Raw genomic sequence first — 15,982 nt, 5'->3', positions numbered from 1 at the left:
GTTTATATCTCAGGCCTCCTCTTACTACACTGCCAGTGAAGAGGCAGCAAAAGCCTACCCCGAACAATTAAAGAAAATCATAGAAGAAAAGGACTATCTTCCGGAACAAATTTTTAATGCTGACAAGACTGGGCTCTTCTGGAAAAAAATGCCCAACCGCACTTACATTTCGAAATCAGAAAGACAAGCCCCTGGCTTCAAAGCAACTAAAGACTGTGTGACTGTTGTTTTGTGGCAATGCGGCTGGGCATTTAATAAAGCCGGGCTTGCTCTACAGGGCTGCAAATCCCCGTGCCCTAAAAGGCAAGAACAAAAATCTCCTGCCTGTGTTCTGGCAATCAAATAAAAAGGCTTGGGTGATGGCAGCATTATTTCTGGATTGGTTCCACAAGTGTTTCATTCAAGAGGTCAAGCGGTACCTCGAAGAGAAAGAACTTGACTTTAAAGTGTTGCTGATTGTAGATAATGCTCCTGGCCACCCTGCAGCACTCCGGTTTGCACATAACAAGGTTGAAGTCGTCTTTCTCCCCCCAATACCACCTCTCGACCAAGGTGTGATTCACTGTTCCAAGGCCATGTACACAAGGCATACGTTGTCACGGATACATAGCACTATGCATGCTGATCCCAATCTTAATGTGATGGAGCAGGGGTCGGCAACCTATGGCACGCATGCCAAACACGGCACGCGAGCTGATTTTGAGTGGCATGCAGCTCCCTGCCACCGTCCCACCCCCCAGCCCCACTCAGCACCCCCCCACCCCCCGCTCTCCCCTGTGGGGGCAGGAGGCAGAAGCTTGGTCCTGTGGCAGCCAAGCTTCCCCCCTCTCCCGCTTCTTCCCCCAGCATGGTGCTTTCCTGCCCCGCCTCCTCTCCGTCCCTGGCCAATCAGCTGATGGCCCTAGCAAGGGAGAGGGGAAAGAGCGGCAGCGTGTACACAGCTCCGTAGAGGACCCAGAGAGAGGTAGGGATGGAGCCAGGGGGAAGGGAGTGGAACAGGGCATATCCCTTCCAGTCCCCTGCCATGAGCCACTCAGGGCAGGGGGCTGGGAGCATCCCCACGAGCCGAGCACCCAGCCTTCTGCCCTGCACCCCCCACAGCCCCATCCCTCTGCCCTGCACCCCCCACACCAACACACACCCAGCCTTCTGCCCTGCACCCCCCCCACCCCAGCCTTCTGCCCTGAACCCCTTCCCTCTGCCCTGACCCCTGAAACACCCCCCCCCCCCCCAAGTCTGGGGTCCCGGCCGCAGGCCCTGATCAGCCCTCTGCCGGCCTAGGTGAACAGAACCCCAGGCTGGCAGTGAGCTGAGCAGGCTGGTGGCGTAAGATCAGCATTTTAATTTAATTTTTAAATGACACTTCTTAAACATTTTGAAAACCTTGTTTACTTTACATACAATAGTTTAGTTATATAATATAGACTTATAGAAAGAAACCTTCTAAAAATGTTAAACTGTATTACCGGCATGCGAAACCTTAAATTAGAGTGAATAAATGAAGACTCGACACACCACTTCTGAAAGGTTGCCGAACCCTGTGATGAAGTGTTGGAGGTCCTTCAACATTGCTGATTGCATCACTTATATTAAACAGGCAATGGATGCAATCACGCCTGAAACAGTCAATGCATGTTGGCGAAACCTATGGAAAGAATGTGAGAATGATTAAGATTTTCCCAACCATTGACAAAGAAGTGAAACGCATTGTTCAGGTGGCCAGGCAAGTGGGTGGTGATGGCTTTGTCGACATCCTTGAGGAAGAAATTGAAGAATTGATTGAGAGCCATAGAGAAACATTGACTAACGAAGAGTTAGAGGAACTGATAAAATCGTCTGCAGAAGACTAAGATGATGACGACAAACAGGAAGCGCCAGCAAGTTGGAATCTTCATACATTTGCTGAAGTGTTCCAAGCAGCGAAACATGTGAATGATTTAATTTCTGAATACGATCCCTCTATGGAACGAAGCCTCAAAATCACACGTCGTATTACGGATGATTTGAGACCGTATCAAGAAATGTTTGAGTAGCTCAAGAGACAACAGTGACAGTTGCTGATCTCCATGTTTTTCAAGGAAAAACAGCCAGCAGCAGATGAGCCTACGCAATCAACTTCTCGAGCTGGACCAGAGCCAACCACTTCGTCTACAGCTCGCTCTCTGTCACCTCTGGTTCCTGGATTGACATCAAGCCCTGACGACCCCCTGTAATTACCGCCTGTAATTAAAAATACAATACTATAAAATTATATTTTGTATATGTACTCTTTATTATATACTGTACATTACTGTATACATTATGCATATTACTGTACCGGGTTGTATACACAAAACCATGTACAATATACTGTGCTTTATGGGCGATTTAAAGGATTTTCAAGGGTAATTTTGACTATACGCAATTTTCGCCTTACACGCTGACTTTAGAACCTAACTCCTGTGTAAGATGCTACTCCACTGTAGCCTTTTCTGCAGGTTCAAAGGGGATATTTTCTTTGTTTATTCAGCTAGCTCAATGAGAGTTGATTCAAAGTTAAGAAACCAATGTGAAGTTGAAAAGGCAGGAAAGCTTGTTTGTCGTCTCTCTCTCCCCCCCCCCCCCCCCCTTTGAATAAGAACTAGGTGTAAAAGGATGATCTACTTGTTCCAAAATCTTGAGGGACATGGTGACTGGAAACAATCATTTGAATTCATTAACTACAGATGATACTTCCTTTATTTAATAAATCAGTTTTAAATGACACACATATTTTGATAAACTTTTTTCTTATGTTCCATTACTTTTAAGGTAGTTTTATTTAATAAAAAAAAATTAAAATACTATTCATGTATTTTTAATTGAATTTGAATTTCTGTCTAAATGGAGCTTTACACAAACCCCATATAAGAGATTAATCAGATACTAGAAATAAATATATCATTCACCCTTTGAGTTTTAGATTTTTTTTTTTTTTTACATTAGAAATCTGAATAAAGGTAAATGAAGCTACATAATTGCTTAAATAAACATGTATACATATAGTTTAGTATAAAGAACCACCAAATTTAGTATAAGTCTATAATTAGTGTAAAGGCTTATCTTTAGTTGCAAATGACATGTTTTAATGGTTATCAACTAATGAGAACCAACCTTTCTGTAGGAAAAGAACTAAAAAATAGAAATGGAAATCATGATTAAAATCAGTGATTTAGATCAAAGTTTCCTGTTTTCTGATTTATATCACTTTGATTTAAATTAGTCCAGCCTGATGCACAGTTCTGTTTGAATGGATCTGCTCTGGAATGTGATCCTAAAGGAAAAGGATCACAAACTTTGTTATATGAAAGTTGGATTTCTGGAAATATTTCCTGCCTATATAGATATCCACCCCATTGCTTAGTTAAGTTTGTATTTAACAGTTCATCAGATATTCTTCAAGACACTTCCGTTGGCGAGAACAAGCCAGGGCTGCTATACAAGAGGAAGTGGCTTGGCCCAGTGATTCTTTTCAGTAACTGGCTTTTACACCCAATATATCAAGAAGGAGCAGTTTATTCTAGGTTAAGGAGACTTTTCAAAAAATACAACTTTCTAATAAGAGCAAAGTTTCTTTGTTTCAAGTTGTACTGTGAAGGCAGTAGAAATCAGAATGTGTTAAGTAGTCCATTGTTTACACCTGCTGCGTTTCATCAGGTACATAAGGGATCAGGGAGCCTGCTCTTCACAGAATAATTCCAGACATAAGAGTGGTCATGGGTCATGTTAATAAAACCGTCCAAAGAAATACTTGTTACAGATAACCTATTGTATCTAGCCATTCCTTGAATGAAAGACTTATTTGAAACATTTACAATGCAAAGAATCTCATCTTCTGGGAATGTAATTTAAAATTTAACTTGGGAAGATAAGAGAGCATTCTCTTCTTGACTCGCTGAACAATACATTTATTACAAGGGAAGTGGGAAGTAATCAAAATGTCAACATCCTCCCTCCCCCTCAAAAAAAAAAAAAAAAAAAAAAAAAGCAGTGTGTTCAGAGCTGACTTTGACTTATTAATGAAAGTTCCTGGGGAATATATCCAGTGTAGTGGGTCTTCCTGGCTGTTGCATGGCTGGATTAAGGGCCCAGCATGGAGGGCATATCAGAGGGAGAGGAGAAGAGTGTCTTTAGTGCCATAAACAATTGCTAGTATTATCAGCACACAGCCCCTGGCTAACCCTAATGTAAATATGCTGGATGAGTAGAGGAAGGGGCAGATCCTTTGGGTTTTTTTGACACTCTGACTTACTGAAAGACTTTGAAAATAATTGAATGTTGAGGTTTTGAAAATAAATAGGGTAACTGGGTTGTGTACAAAGAGAGGGAGGAGTTCCAAGACTACAGGACAGCTTTGAAGAAGACAGAATATTTTAAGATTATTAAGAGCACAGACGGGAAGAACTAGAGATGGAAAGAAAAAAAGAAAGGGTGAGGTAGAGCAAGGCCTTGTGAGAATGAAGTTTTATTTTGATTTGGAAAAAGGAGAGGAAGCTATTAACAATGTAGGAATTGCCATGCTGGATCAGACCCATGTTGTGCTTAGTCCTGTGTCCTATTGTCAGTGTCCAGCACCAGAACAGGGAAAGGACGTTTTAATTTAGAAGTATTTTTGTATAGGTTGGACATAACAAGGTATGTTGCTTTGCTTAGTATGATTGAGTTGCAAATGAAATATGAAGGGTTTTGTTGTAGGAATAGAGAAGAGAAAATGGGTTTTGTTTGAGATGTCAAAAAAGAAGCAAATGGATTAGAGCTTGGGAGTGGAAAAAGTGGAGAGAGAAGTCTAATCCAGGCTTGCTGTGCTAGTGTCTGTGATGGAAGTAGAGTGGAGCAGTGAAGGGGGTAGAAGGGTCAGGAGGAAAAATCAGAGTTTTGTTTTTTTTGTCACGTTGTGCTCATGAGAGGGGAGCTGATGAATACTGTTGAAGAAGGGAAGTGGTGGGGTTTGGAATACTCAGCACATAGCTCATAATTAGAGCCATGTGTGGTTGAAGGTGCCCAGAGAAAGGGAGAAGAGTTCTAATAAATGGATGTTCTTGGTGATTTTTGTTGTTTTGTTCACATTAAATCAACACGCAATACAAATGCTAAGAAGTGGCATTTCTGAACTTTTTGGAATACTTGGTTTCATATTTTTTCTCATCTTCTGGTGTGGGCAATTAGATGCAGCTAGTTAAGACTGGCAAATTTTGGAACACTGGGTGATCTAATAATCCTCCAGATTTACCTGCTCTTTGGCATTCTTCCTAAACTGGAAACTTTTGCTTACTGTACCCCTTTGCTACCTAAAATATAGTTAGCTGATTGCAGTCAATGCTTTCTAAGTCTCTAAGAGGATGTTGCCTTACCTGGATTTTCAAAAGTCAATTTAATTTTTTTGTTAATAGAAACAATCATGTACAAATATATTTATATTTATGGACCTTTCTGTGATGTGATGAGTATCTTCAGATTTTATTGAAGTACCTGTGAGTGCTTGAATGAGCCCCTTGTGCTATTACAAATATTATAACTATATATTATATAATAGCTATAGGCTTTTCCTGTAAGCATAATAGTTAATAATACAGAACTACCTTCTAATCTTGATCAAAAAAGACAAGAGCATTTAAAAGAGGTAGCGAATTACTAAAATAGAGGACGTTTTGAATAACATTAAGGACATTTTTTTTTTCCCCCTGTAGAGGAATTTCTGTGAGTATTGTTAAAACTGTACAAAGTCCCATTTTTGTCTTTTTCAAATGGAAAATGGATTGAAACAAAACTTGGTTACCACTTAAGAGTTGTCTGAGGACATGAATTACTGCTTCTTATTCTTGTTTTTTAATGAAATATAATTTGAGAACTCTGACTTTTGCTTGGTTTTTTAGGACATTGCACAAATAAAGGATAGTATGTGCTTTGTCCCATGGAGGAGAGGTCAAGCTTTAGTTCATTTGGCAGCGCCTGCTTGGCAGTTATTGAACAGCATCTTCAGCATCTGAAGAGACTGGTAGGGCTTTCAAGCCCTAACAACTTTTACCATCTGAGAAAACTGAAGTGTGTCAGAAAAAGACAAAGATCTTCGAATCCTAGGAAGGCTATTTCATTTCTGAAATCCTTTGAACTCATTTAAATGTTCTGGCTTGTAACAAGTTTACTTGCTAAGACTGTTAAAGGTGACCTGAAAGGGTGTTTTCTGTTTTTGTTTGTTTGTTTTTGTTTTTGTTTTTGTTTTTTTCATTAAAAAAAAGGGAAAAAAAAAAGGCTTCTATCCTTTTTGCTGCTTTAAGATATAAAGAATACCTGAAAAATGTTTAAGGTCCCCCTCCACCCTCCATATCCACTTGTTTTGCACTTTAGAAATAAAAGGAATGTCAAATCTCCCCTCTTCTCTTCCCTCCCCTTTTAACAAGGTGCTAGAATGGGCAAGTAAATATCCTTTTCTAACACCTTAGTTAAAGGTGCTGAATCTTTAACAATGCTTCCTTTATGTAAAATGTCATTGAAGTTATACATGACTCAAGGAGAACAAATAGAAAGTTTTAAACAGTCTGACTAAAACTCTCTTCCTCTCTCCATTGTTCCTTTCATTTTCTAGGCGCTTGTGATATCACCGTTATTTTTTTAATTCTCCATAGTTTTGCAGCCTAGAATAGGACCTGAATTCTTAGCAGAAAATTGTTTTTTAAAGCTTTTCTGACCTCCTTTATTACAAAGAATCAGAAAAAGGACACAAGCCCAGGTTTTTTTTCTTTGCATGACACATTTAATGAAAATCAACAAGTGAAAGCAAGAGGTATCCACAATCCCTGCCTTAACTTCCTTCTAGAAGATTCTCACCTTGAGAGGCAACATGATCTAGGAGAGCAATAATAGCTTTGGGAATTTGGAACTCCTGAATTCAAATCCTTGTTCTGTCATTGACTTGCTGTATGGTCTTAAGGTATCTCTTTTCCCTAGTTTTCTCCTTCTGTAAAATGGGGATAGTTCTAAGCATATATAAAGCATGCCTTCACCATCATATATAAATGCTTGCTTCCTCTTAACCCTTGTCTACAATAGCGATCATTGCTAACATTTTCTCGTTGCTCCCATCAGTCCCGCACCACCAGTGGGGACTTTAGTGAATATAGATTTCCAGACAACTTGAGGCTACTGCTTGGAATAGGGCTAAATAGTATGATGGCTACATGGAGACCTATTCACACTAGCACACCCATAATTGTTACCACCAGTGGAAAATTATACCAAAAATCCCATTACAGGTACGGACACAGAGGTGTTGTAAGGATTAGTTAATACTGCTACAATGCTATGAAGAGGTCAAGTGTTATCTAGGAGCTAAGTATTTATCTTCAGTCCATTTAGTTTTATTTCCAATTTAAACAGTTTTTAGTTTCTTGAATAGTAGTAGAGGAGAAACTCTTGCTGATTAATGAGAGTATTTCTAGAAAGCCGAACCAATCCAATGGATGCTACTAGATGCATTGAAAAGCTTTCAAAGTCAGCCTTACTCTGGTTAAATACTTCTCAAGAGCAGTTTACTAAATATATAGTACAAGACAGAAGGAATTGATTTGATTTGATTTTTAGCTAATTCATTTTTTAAAAAGTGTTTTATTGGCTATATGAGTATTTTCTTGAAAAATCATGTTAAATTCTGTATAGTTAAGGAGGTATCTAATGGACAGAGTTGTAATATGTTCTGTACTTCAGACGGTATTTTTCTTCCTTTTGAATCACTTACCAGAAATAATGCACAAGATGCATTTACAACTTGAGGTTATCTGTTACTTTTATTTTAATAACTGTTTTGCATTCCCCCTTCTTGCCAGGTCTGCACAAGCTGTGAAGACAATGCAGAAGCCAATGGTTTTTGTGTGGAGTGTGTAGAATGGTTATGTAAGACCTGCATCAGAGCTCACCAGAGGGTTAAATTCACAAAGGACCATACAGTCAGACAGAAAGAAGAAGTATCGCCAGGTAATACATTTTGCTTTCTTCTTCACTCTGGGTGCAAATCTGGCTTGGATAATTTTATTTAAGCCAGTATACTTTTTTAGGAGGGCATGCACCTTACTGTACATTTAAGAACCTCCTTCCCCCCCCCCCCCCCCCCCCCCCCGTTAAACATGACGGAATAAATTCATCCCTGGTGTAACTCTACTGAAATCAAGGGATTACGTTAGGTGTGAGCTTGGTCCAGAGAGACTTGAATCAGGAAAAATGAGGCAAATGCATGCTTAAGATATTGTTCCACACTAAATGGTATTAAACTGTTTTTTAGCCTTTCCCAAATTGATTACACAAAAGATAGTCTTTCGAACAGTCATCTCCCACACTGTAGAGCTCTACCAACTATTAACATTAATTTACTGCAATAAGCCACCACAGGGAGCGCAGCAGTAGGTTGTTGGTGCTTTCCTTTGGCATTCAGCTGCTGAAGAATTGCACCTCTATCTACTAATTCACATCTTGGCATGACGTATTGCTTTTAAAGTGTGTAGCTTCAGTTTATAATTTTACTGTATTTTTAAAAGATTTTAAAACTGTTTTTGAGGCAGTAAGTTAAGCACTGTGAAAAGTACTTGTTGGCTGAAAAAACATTAGGGAAAAGGTTGTAAATACTTTATTTATTGCAAAGTTATTTTTCTACAATTTTAATAGGTTTGTTGTACACATTTGGTCTGTTCAGACTGCACTCATTCTCTCTTTGTCTCCTCTTGCCCCCCCCCGTGTCTTGCGTACACGTGAGCTTGACTACCCTTATTCTTGTACATAGCCAAATGGTAGCTTTCAAACCAGCTACTTATCTTCAAAACTAAGCTGAAAGCTACTGTATTTAATATTCTTGGGGTGTTTTTTTGTTTTTAAGGATACAAGGTGAGTCAAAAGTAATAGGCAGCTGAACTCACAGGGAGATGATAAAAGCAGTAAAACTGCATTTTTTTCTTCCAGTTCCTACTAACTGCCTTCTGTACTGTTTAGCTCTCAACTGTCCTTGCTATAATTTGTTTTAGCTAAATAACTAGAGTTCCAAGTTTAACTGTCAGCCATCCGGTTTAGATGCTTAACAAATTATCTGAGTTTTCAAAGGTACTGAGCACATGCAGTATGGTGTGGTATTATTTCTTATGTTATTAACACTTGTCCACTGAAGCTAGACAGAGACTGCCAGTTCATTTAGAATTGGTTACTGGTCAGCTGTTAGATGATAACTTCTGGTTACTACTGTTCTTGTCTGGTTTTAACAAGTGAGTAAGAAGTCAAAGATTCTGTTTCCCATTATCAATCCCCTGAGCTGTCTGACATCATGGTCTATGAGTGACTTGAGCACAATAAAATGTGAATGACTGTTCTTTTATTATCAAGATATTATGAAGAACTGCCAGTTTATAGTTGGTTCTGTCATGAGAATTCACTGCCTTGTCAGGCTTAGACTATTGGGTTTTTCTGACTTTCCTGAGTCCCGGAGTCAGGCAAGTAATTGTTTTGTTTCCAGTGCAAATCTGCCTTCAACTCCCTCTACAGGTATGCTGCTGATATTCCCCCATCTTCTACTCCATGCTCAGTCACAGAGCTGTCTGCAGAAGCTCTTTCTGAGGGCTCTTTTCCCTCAAGATTGTTAGCTAATTTTTCACCATCTCTTCACCTTCATCTCCAGGTGGCAAGAGGAGGGTCTTCAGGTGAATACTTCGAGGAAGGCTAGGAACTCCACTGTTCCTATAGTTTTACCACGTCATGTTTGATTTGTGCCCTGTCAGCAAAGCTTAAGTTCCCATTCTTACATTCTGCTCCATGTGCTGGCAGACCACTTGCATACCCCTTAGCTTCTACGCCTTCATTTTCAGCCTGACCCCATACCATTTTTCCCAACATAGGTCTTTCTCTTTCTCTGCTCCGGGACCATGACAGCCAGCAAGCTGCAGTTCAATCAATGGGGGAAGTAGTGAGAGCTGTGTGGGAGTTCCCAAGATGTTGTGCCAACCAGCTTCTATTGTCTATAGTGCTCTAGGAAGAGCTGTCACACCAATGCCTTTTTTCTGCCTTGCTTCCCTCACTATTTTCCCTCCGTTCCTTTCAAGGATTTCTGAGACATCAAAAGTATTCACTATAATCCTTGCTGACAAAGAGGAACTTTCCTCCCATTTGGTAATTTGGGTCACCCGCCATCTAAGGAACCCTTGGAAGTCTTGGAGGAATTGATCAGTTCCACTTTTACGATAACTGAACCAGCAAACCATTTTCCTCCAAGTCCTTCTCCTAGCCAGGACTCCTTGAGATGAAGCGGTAAAAAGATCTGTCTCCCTGTACTAGAATCTTTTGAGAAAATTCTCTCTCAGTACTCCTACCCTGGCAAAAAGAAGTCCATTAATTATACCTCTATGAAAATCCAGTCTGATAAGACCACCTTTTCTTCTGTTCTGAAGATGGATTGCTTTTTCATATTAGGATTCTTCTGAGGTAAAAAAGGTTTTGAACCCAATTTAATGGGGCGAATTCTCCAAAGGACTTTGTAGACCAGAAGACTGAAAACTTTTTAAAAGGGACTTTGAATTGTCTTCCATGTCTTTTGTGGTACCACAATATGTATAGTGTCTGCTCAAATGCCTCTCAATATCACCCATTCTCTCTAGTACTTTCAGAAGTACCATAAAGATCAAAAGAGGGAAACTGAACCCCCCCACCAAACTGAATACTAGCAAAATGACACTATCTTTTCGTCTTCAATGCTTTGTGTGACATCACCAGATTCTTCTCCAGATCTTTTTTTCCCCAGAAAACCTTGGCCGAAGAACCTGGAACACTACACCTGTGGGTAGGGTCACTACTTCCACCAGCAATCTGGTTCAGTTGCCCTTTCAAAGGTCAGAAATGCTTGACAAGTCCCTAGCAAAATCCTTAAGAATTCTTTGGATGTCTGGATATAATTTAATTCTGGTCTGTAGATGTCCGGGGTGGGGCTCGTCCCTCGCAGGGGCGACCAGGAGCCAAGCTGCCTCACATTACGAGGCCGGGAAACCGTTCAGTCTTGCAAGTCCAAGCCCTAGGTCGGGGCGGGGCAGCAAACAAGCAGTAGTTCAGGGGCTCAGGCCCTCAGGCAGGGCTGAGCCAACACACAGTACTTCAGGGGCTCAGGCCCTCAGGCAGGGCTGAGCATTGGCATGAGGGTAGGGGAGGAGGAGAGACTGCCACCCACTCCACTGTGTCCCAGCCCGGGGCCCTAACAGCAGCAGTCCGTCTGCTGCTGGGTCAGTGGGGATCCTGACCGCAACACACTGACATGGGCTCGGGGTCAGTTATCCCTGGGCCACTTCCAATCTCTCCCTCCATGGGTACCTGCAGGTCCTCAGTCTCCTCCACCGTGTCCCAGACCATGGGCTCCTCAGGGCACCGAGCGCTGGGTAGGTTGGGCAGCTCCTCCAGACCCTCGGCGAGGGGAAGCTCAGGCAGCTCCTCGGGACACTGGGCTTGGGGCCGGCTTGGCCAGTCCTGCTCAGGATACCGGGCTCGGGGCAGACTCGGCCAGTCCTGCTCAGGATACTGGGCTCTGGGTAGGCTCGGCCAGTCCTGCTCAGGATACCGGGCTCGGGGCAGGCTCGGCCAGTCCTGCTCAGGAGCTCGGGCACCTGCGTCTGTCCTCTCCGGCGGCCAACTGAGCGCTGGGGCCGGGCCTTTATACTTCCTGTCCTGCCCCTTGACTTCCGGGGGGCGGGGACAGGCGGCGGTGACTCCGCCCACTCTGGCGGCTGTTCTGGCTCGTCCCTCGCAGGGGCGACCGGGAGCCAGGCCGCCTCACTACAGGGTCCAATGTCAAGACATTTACTGGAGTTCAAGTCACTTCACCTCAGCTGCAATTTCCAGTCCTCACAAAACCACTAATCTTTTCATCCCTTTCAAAAAACCGGGGCCAAGAATTCTTCCCCAAGTCAGCCAGAGGGGCCTCTCCAGAAGAGGATTCTCTACAAGATAAGCTCTGCTGATTTGAGCCCACCTACCTGTGGCAGGAAAGCCTAAAAATATCTTCTTAACCTGGGCTGATACCACACACTGTCAGGATTCTCAGACAAGGTCTTCTCATAGACTTTCAGGAGTCACCCTCTCTAACTTGTCTTTTGCCTCTTCTAATTTGAAGACTATGTGAAAAGATGAGGGTTTCTAGACTGTAGTGCATTTTCTTTCCCTTAGAGCAATAATCTTGGTTCCATCATAAGAAAGGTTTGTTCTCTCTTTGTGTTAATTAAAAGATCCAATAGATGTTCATCCAATTCTGGAGCTGTCCAGCCTCAATCATCACAGGTGCAAAACTTACTTCAGAATGAGGCTTTAGCTTTTCTAATCCAAGAAATTTCTCTACAGAATGCTTTATGATCCATAGTGTAGGAGCTGATCTGTTTGGGGTCTTTTGACCATTTTCACCAGCTCAAGCAGAGAAGTTACTGCAGGAGCATGTATAGGCAGGGGGAACCTTGTTTATCTAAACTCAGACCTCCAAAGGACTCCCAAGGGAAGGGTGAAGTAAAGCAAGGGATGTTGTGTTCAGGATGTCTGTCTTCTTGTTACGTATTCTGTTTTATCTGTTAAGTAAAGAGCAGTGGTGGTCTAGAATCTTGTACAAAGTTTGTCTATGTGTGAAGTGTTACACCTACCTACACTTCGGTTGGAATTCTGGAAGAGAGGTACAGGGGAAGAGGGATTCTAAGGAGTCAGCATTGGTAATGGGGTAGGCTGTTTGACTGTGGAGGTCTCAGCACAGTTTGCAAGACAGGGGTCTACAACATCCTGAGAGTGTGCCTACAGACCCCAAGACAGAGGCAGTCCTAGATGCTGTTAAAACTCTGGACACTCAAAACACCTAGGGATTCAGCAACTGGATCGCCACACAGTGAGTGGCCAAAAGGGGGCATTCGACTGGACTCATGACGTTCCTATTTTCTGAAAGCAGCATCACTTCAAGGACCCCCATGGAGCCTCAATTAAGTGTTACACACACATACTAAATAACCCTTTAAGTCACCAGGAAAATGTTCGTCTTTTTCTAACTCAAATGTTTGTCTTTCTTTTGGCCATCAGAAGATTAGCATATTTTGTGGTTTCTTTGCAACAAGTAGTCTTACTTTAAACTTTTTTCAGATAATGTGGTTGGAAAGGCAAGTTCCCCATTTCATTTTGTAAGAGAAATTTAACCTTCCATTTAAGCGAGTCAGTTTCCTTGTCCTCTTTGTTCTTAAAGCCTCTCTCATCCTGAAGCTAGCGCTTTTGTAGAATGGTAAAATTCAGCGTGTATAGAATTGTAGTGTGGGGGAAGCCCAGTGCTTTATTGGTGGTACTTACTTCTGCACCTCTTTCTTCATCCAGCTGGATTAAGGCAACTATCTTCCAAGCTTCTAATCAAGATCTTCCAGAAATAGAAGTGTTCACTAGGGATACAACTACTTCATGGACAGAACTTGCAGGGTAGCTACTCAAGGGTCCCAGTCACAAGACAAAGCAGACATGCTTTGTGTTCAAAGGCAGCAGCACTGGATGAACAGAATCCAAGGCTTTCATGGATGTTCTTCCATGAAAACCCTTGCTACAACAAAGTCAAAGTATAAATTTTCAACTGTTTGGCTTGAAATGTCATCACTTTAGCACCTCATATGTTTGTACTCCAACTGTTGGAGGGGAGTGCTATTGCAGTGAAGGAGGAGGAGATCTGTTGTCTGCCTCCAAGACTCGAAGAAAGTAGAAAAGTCCAACAGTTCCAAGATGGAACAATGGACTACAGTTCAAAGAAGACAGAATGGAGACATGGAAACTAACCAACTTCTCATTCTAACCCAAGCAAATAAAGATTGTTTCAACTTGCTAATAGAAATTTTAATCCTCCTTTATTCTACAGAGGCAGTTGGTGTGAACAGTCAGCGGCCTGTTTTCTGCCCTTACCACAAAAAGGAACAGTTGAAGCTCTATTGCGAGACCTGTGATAAACTTACATGCCGGGATTGCCAGTTACTGGAACACAAAGAGCACAGGTACCAAAGTAAATTACATATTTTTATACAACTAGTAGCTGATGCCTTATGAAAGATGTTGAACTAATTCTGAATTGGTTGCAGTACTAGCCTAGGTTATATTGTTGAGCAGGGCTCCTGCTAAAATGCAAAATTATTTTTTAACAAAAAGACCCATGAAGAAACTGAAGTTCACTGCTGAAAGGTCTTGCTAAAGAAAGTCTGTGGTAAAGTTGAAAGTAGAATCTCTTGATCTTCCAGCTTCTAACCCTGTTGGGCCTTCCATTATTGGCAGTTTAATTGCAGTAGAATCTCAGATTTACGAAAACCTCAGGAATGGTGGTGGTTTGTAACTCTGAACAAAATGTTATGGCTGTTCTTTCAAACGTTTACAACTGAACATTAACTTAATGCAACTTTGAAACTTTACTGTGCAGAAGAAAAATGCTGCTTTCTCTGTATTTTTTGAGTAGTTTACGTTTAACACAGTACTGTACTCTTTTTTTTTTTTTTTTTTTTTTGGTCTCTGCTGCTGCCTGATTGTATACTTCTGGCGGCAAATGAGGTGTGTGGTTGACGGGTCAGTTTGTAACCCTGGTGCTCATAACTCTGAGGTTCTACTATAGATGGAAATCTTTGCTTTGTAGTTCTTCAAACTGAGAACACTTAAAAGCACCGGGGCTATATTATGTAACTATATGGTCAAACATAACTCTGTTTGCCGTTGAACAGGATGGTTGTTTAAGAGGACCTTACCAAACCTTTCAGAAAGGGGAAATGTTCATTTCTCTCTGAAGAGCATTTATTAGAGGAAATCTAAAATGTCACTTTAATGGCTCTCACAAAAACTAATACTCTTCATTTCTATGAAGAAAATAATTACACAAGAAAAATACTTTAAAAATCAGGCATATTTGCCTTTTATGGGCTTCCTTGGTGTTAAACTCAGTCTTTTAGCAGTGTTTTTAACTGGAGTGATGATTCTGTTGGAGTGCAGTCTGTTTTTTAGTAAGTGTAGTTCAAAGCTCGTTCTCATGTTTAAATAAATAGTACTGATTATTGCAGGTACCAGTTTATAGAAGAAGCTTTTCAGAACCAGAAAGTGATCATTGATACACTAATCACCAAGCTAATGGAGAAGACTAAGTATATAAAATATACAGAGAAGCAGATCCAAAACAGGTATGTATCATGTTACTAAAGAATATTGACATACACTGAACATAAGAATATTACCTAACTCACCAAGGCTTTCAAATTAAAGTATTCCTAAATGGATTTTGTACATAATCTCTGCATTGTTTTATACTTCCAAAAGGAAATAATTTCCAAAATGTTTTCAGTAGTGAAATATGAAATTCTTACATTTTCAGTTGGTTGTGGTAATCCTTGTGGTATTTGTTAACTTAAACTTGATGTTGGTTACATAACTATTCTCTTTAGCCTGTAAACTTCCAGGACAACAGGAGGGCAAGCTCAGCCAAGCAGGCTGCTAGGAGATTTTTAGAAGGCAATTGCGGTATCTCTTCCCTGCCCACCCCCATTTTTAGTTTTTCACGATATATATCTCTCCTATAAATGAGATGTTATGGCTTAGGTTTTTGTAAATAAATGCATGTGACAGATTTACTTGAAGATCATTTGTGGAATAACAAGGTGATCAGGGTTCATACTTGACACTTGCAAGCCAAAGGCATAACCACGGTTGCAAGTACATATCAAAGTGGGTCCTAGCAAGTACCTCCACAGCACTATTCAGATGCAGTACCCTGGGAATCTAAGTCCAGTCTTCCCCCTAGTTTTAGCTTTGGGAGATGAAGAAGTTTTACTGTTATGCTTGTTCTCTCCCCCTTCTCTTTCACCACATCTTGGATGCTGGATGCAAACCACAGTCTCCCTCCCTCCCTCCCCTTGCTCCTGGATGGCAGGAGAAAAGTAATACTCTTCTCCTCCCACATGGAATCCAAGTGTCTTTCTCTCCT

At 41.3% G+C, this 15,982-nt stretch overlaps 1 protein-coding gene across 1 annotated transcript in view; it reads left to right on the top strand.

Annotated features, from left to right (window-relative positions):
• Window positions 1-15,982, top strand: part of TRIM24 (tripartite motif containing 24) — a 153,297-nt gene that overhangs the window by 80,136 nt on the left and 57,179 nt on the right. Inside the window, exons 3-5 of the mRNA XM_054033664.1 lie at window positions 7,839-7,986; window positions 13,889-14,021; window positions 15,066-15,182. Coding sequence (XP_053889639.1) covers window positions 7,839-7,986; window positions 13,889-14,021; window positions 15,066-15,182 — 398 coding nt within the window. The remainder of the gene's footprint in view (window positions 1-7,838; window positions 7,987-13,888; window positions 14,022-15,065; window positions 15,183-15,982) is intronic.

This window comes from Malaclemys terrapin, chromosome 1 (genome assembly GCF_027887155.1).
Source record: "Malaclemys terrapin pileata isolate rMalTer1 chromosome 1, rMalTer1.hap1, whole genome shotgun sequence".
NCBI lineage: Eukaryota > Metazoa > Chordata > Testudines > Emydidae > Malaclemys > Malaclemys terrapin.
The sequence above is the reverse complement of the archived record's forward strand: the minus strand, read 5'-3'. Positions and strand labels throughout refer to the sequence as shown.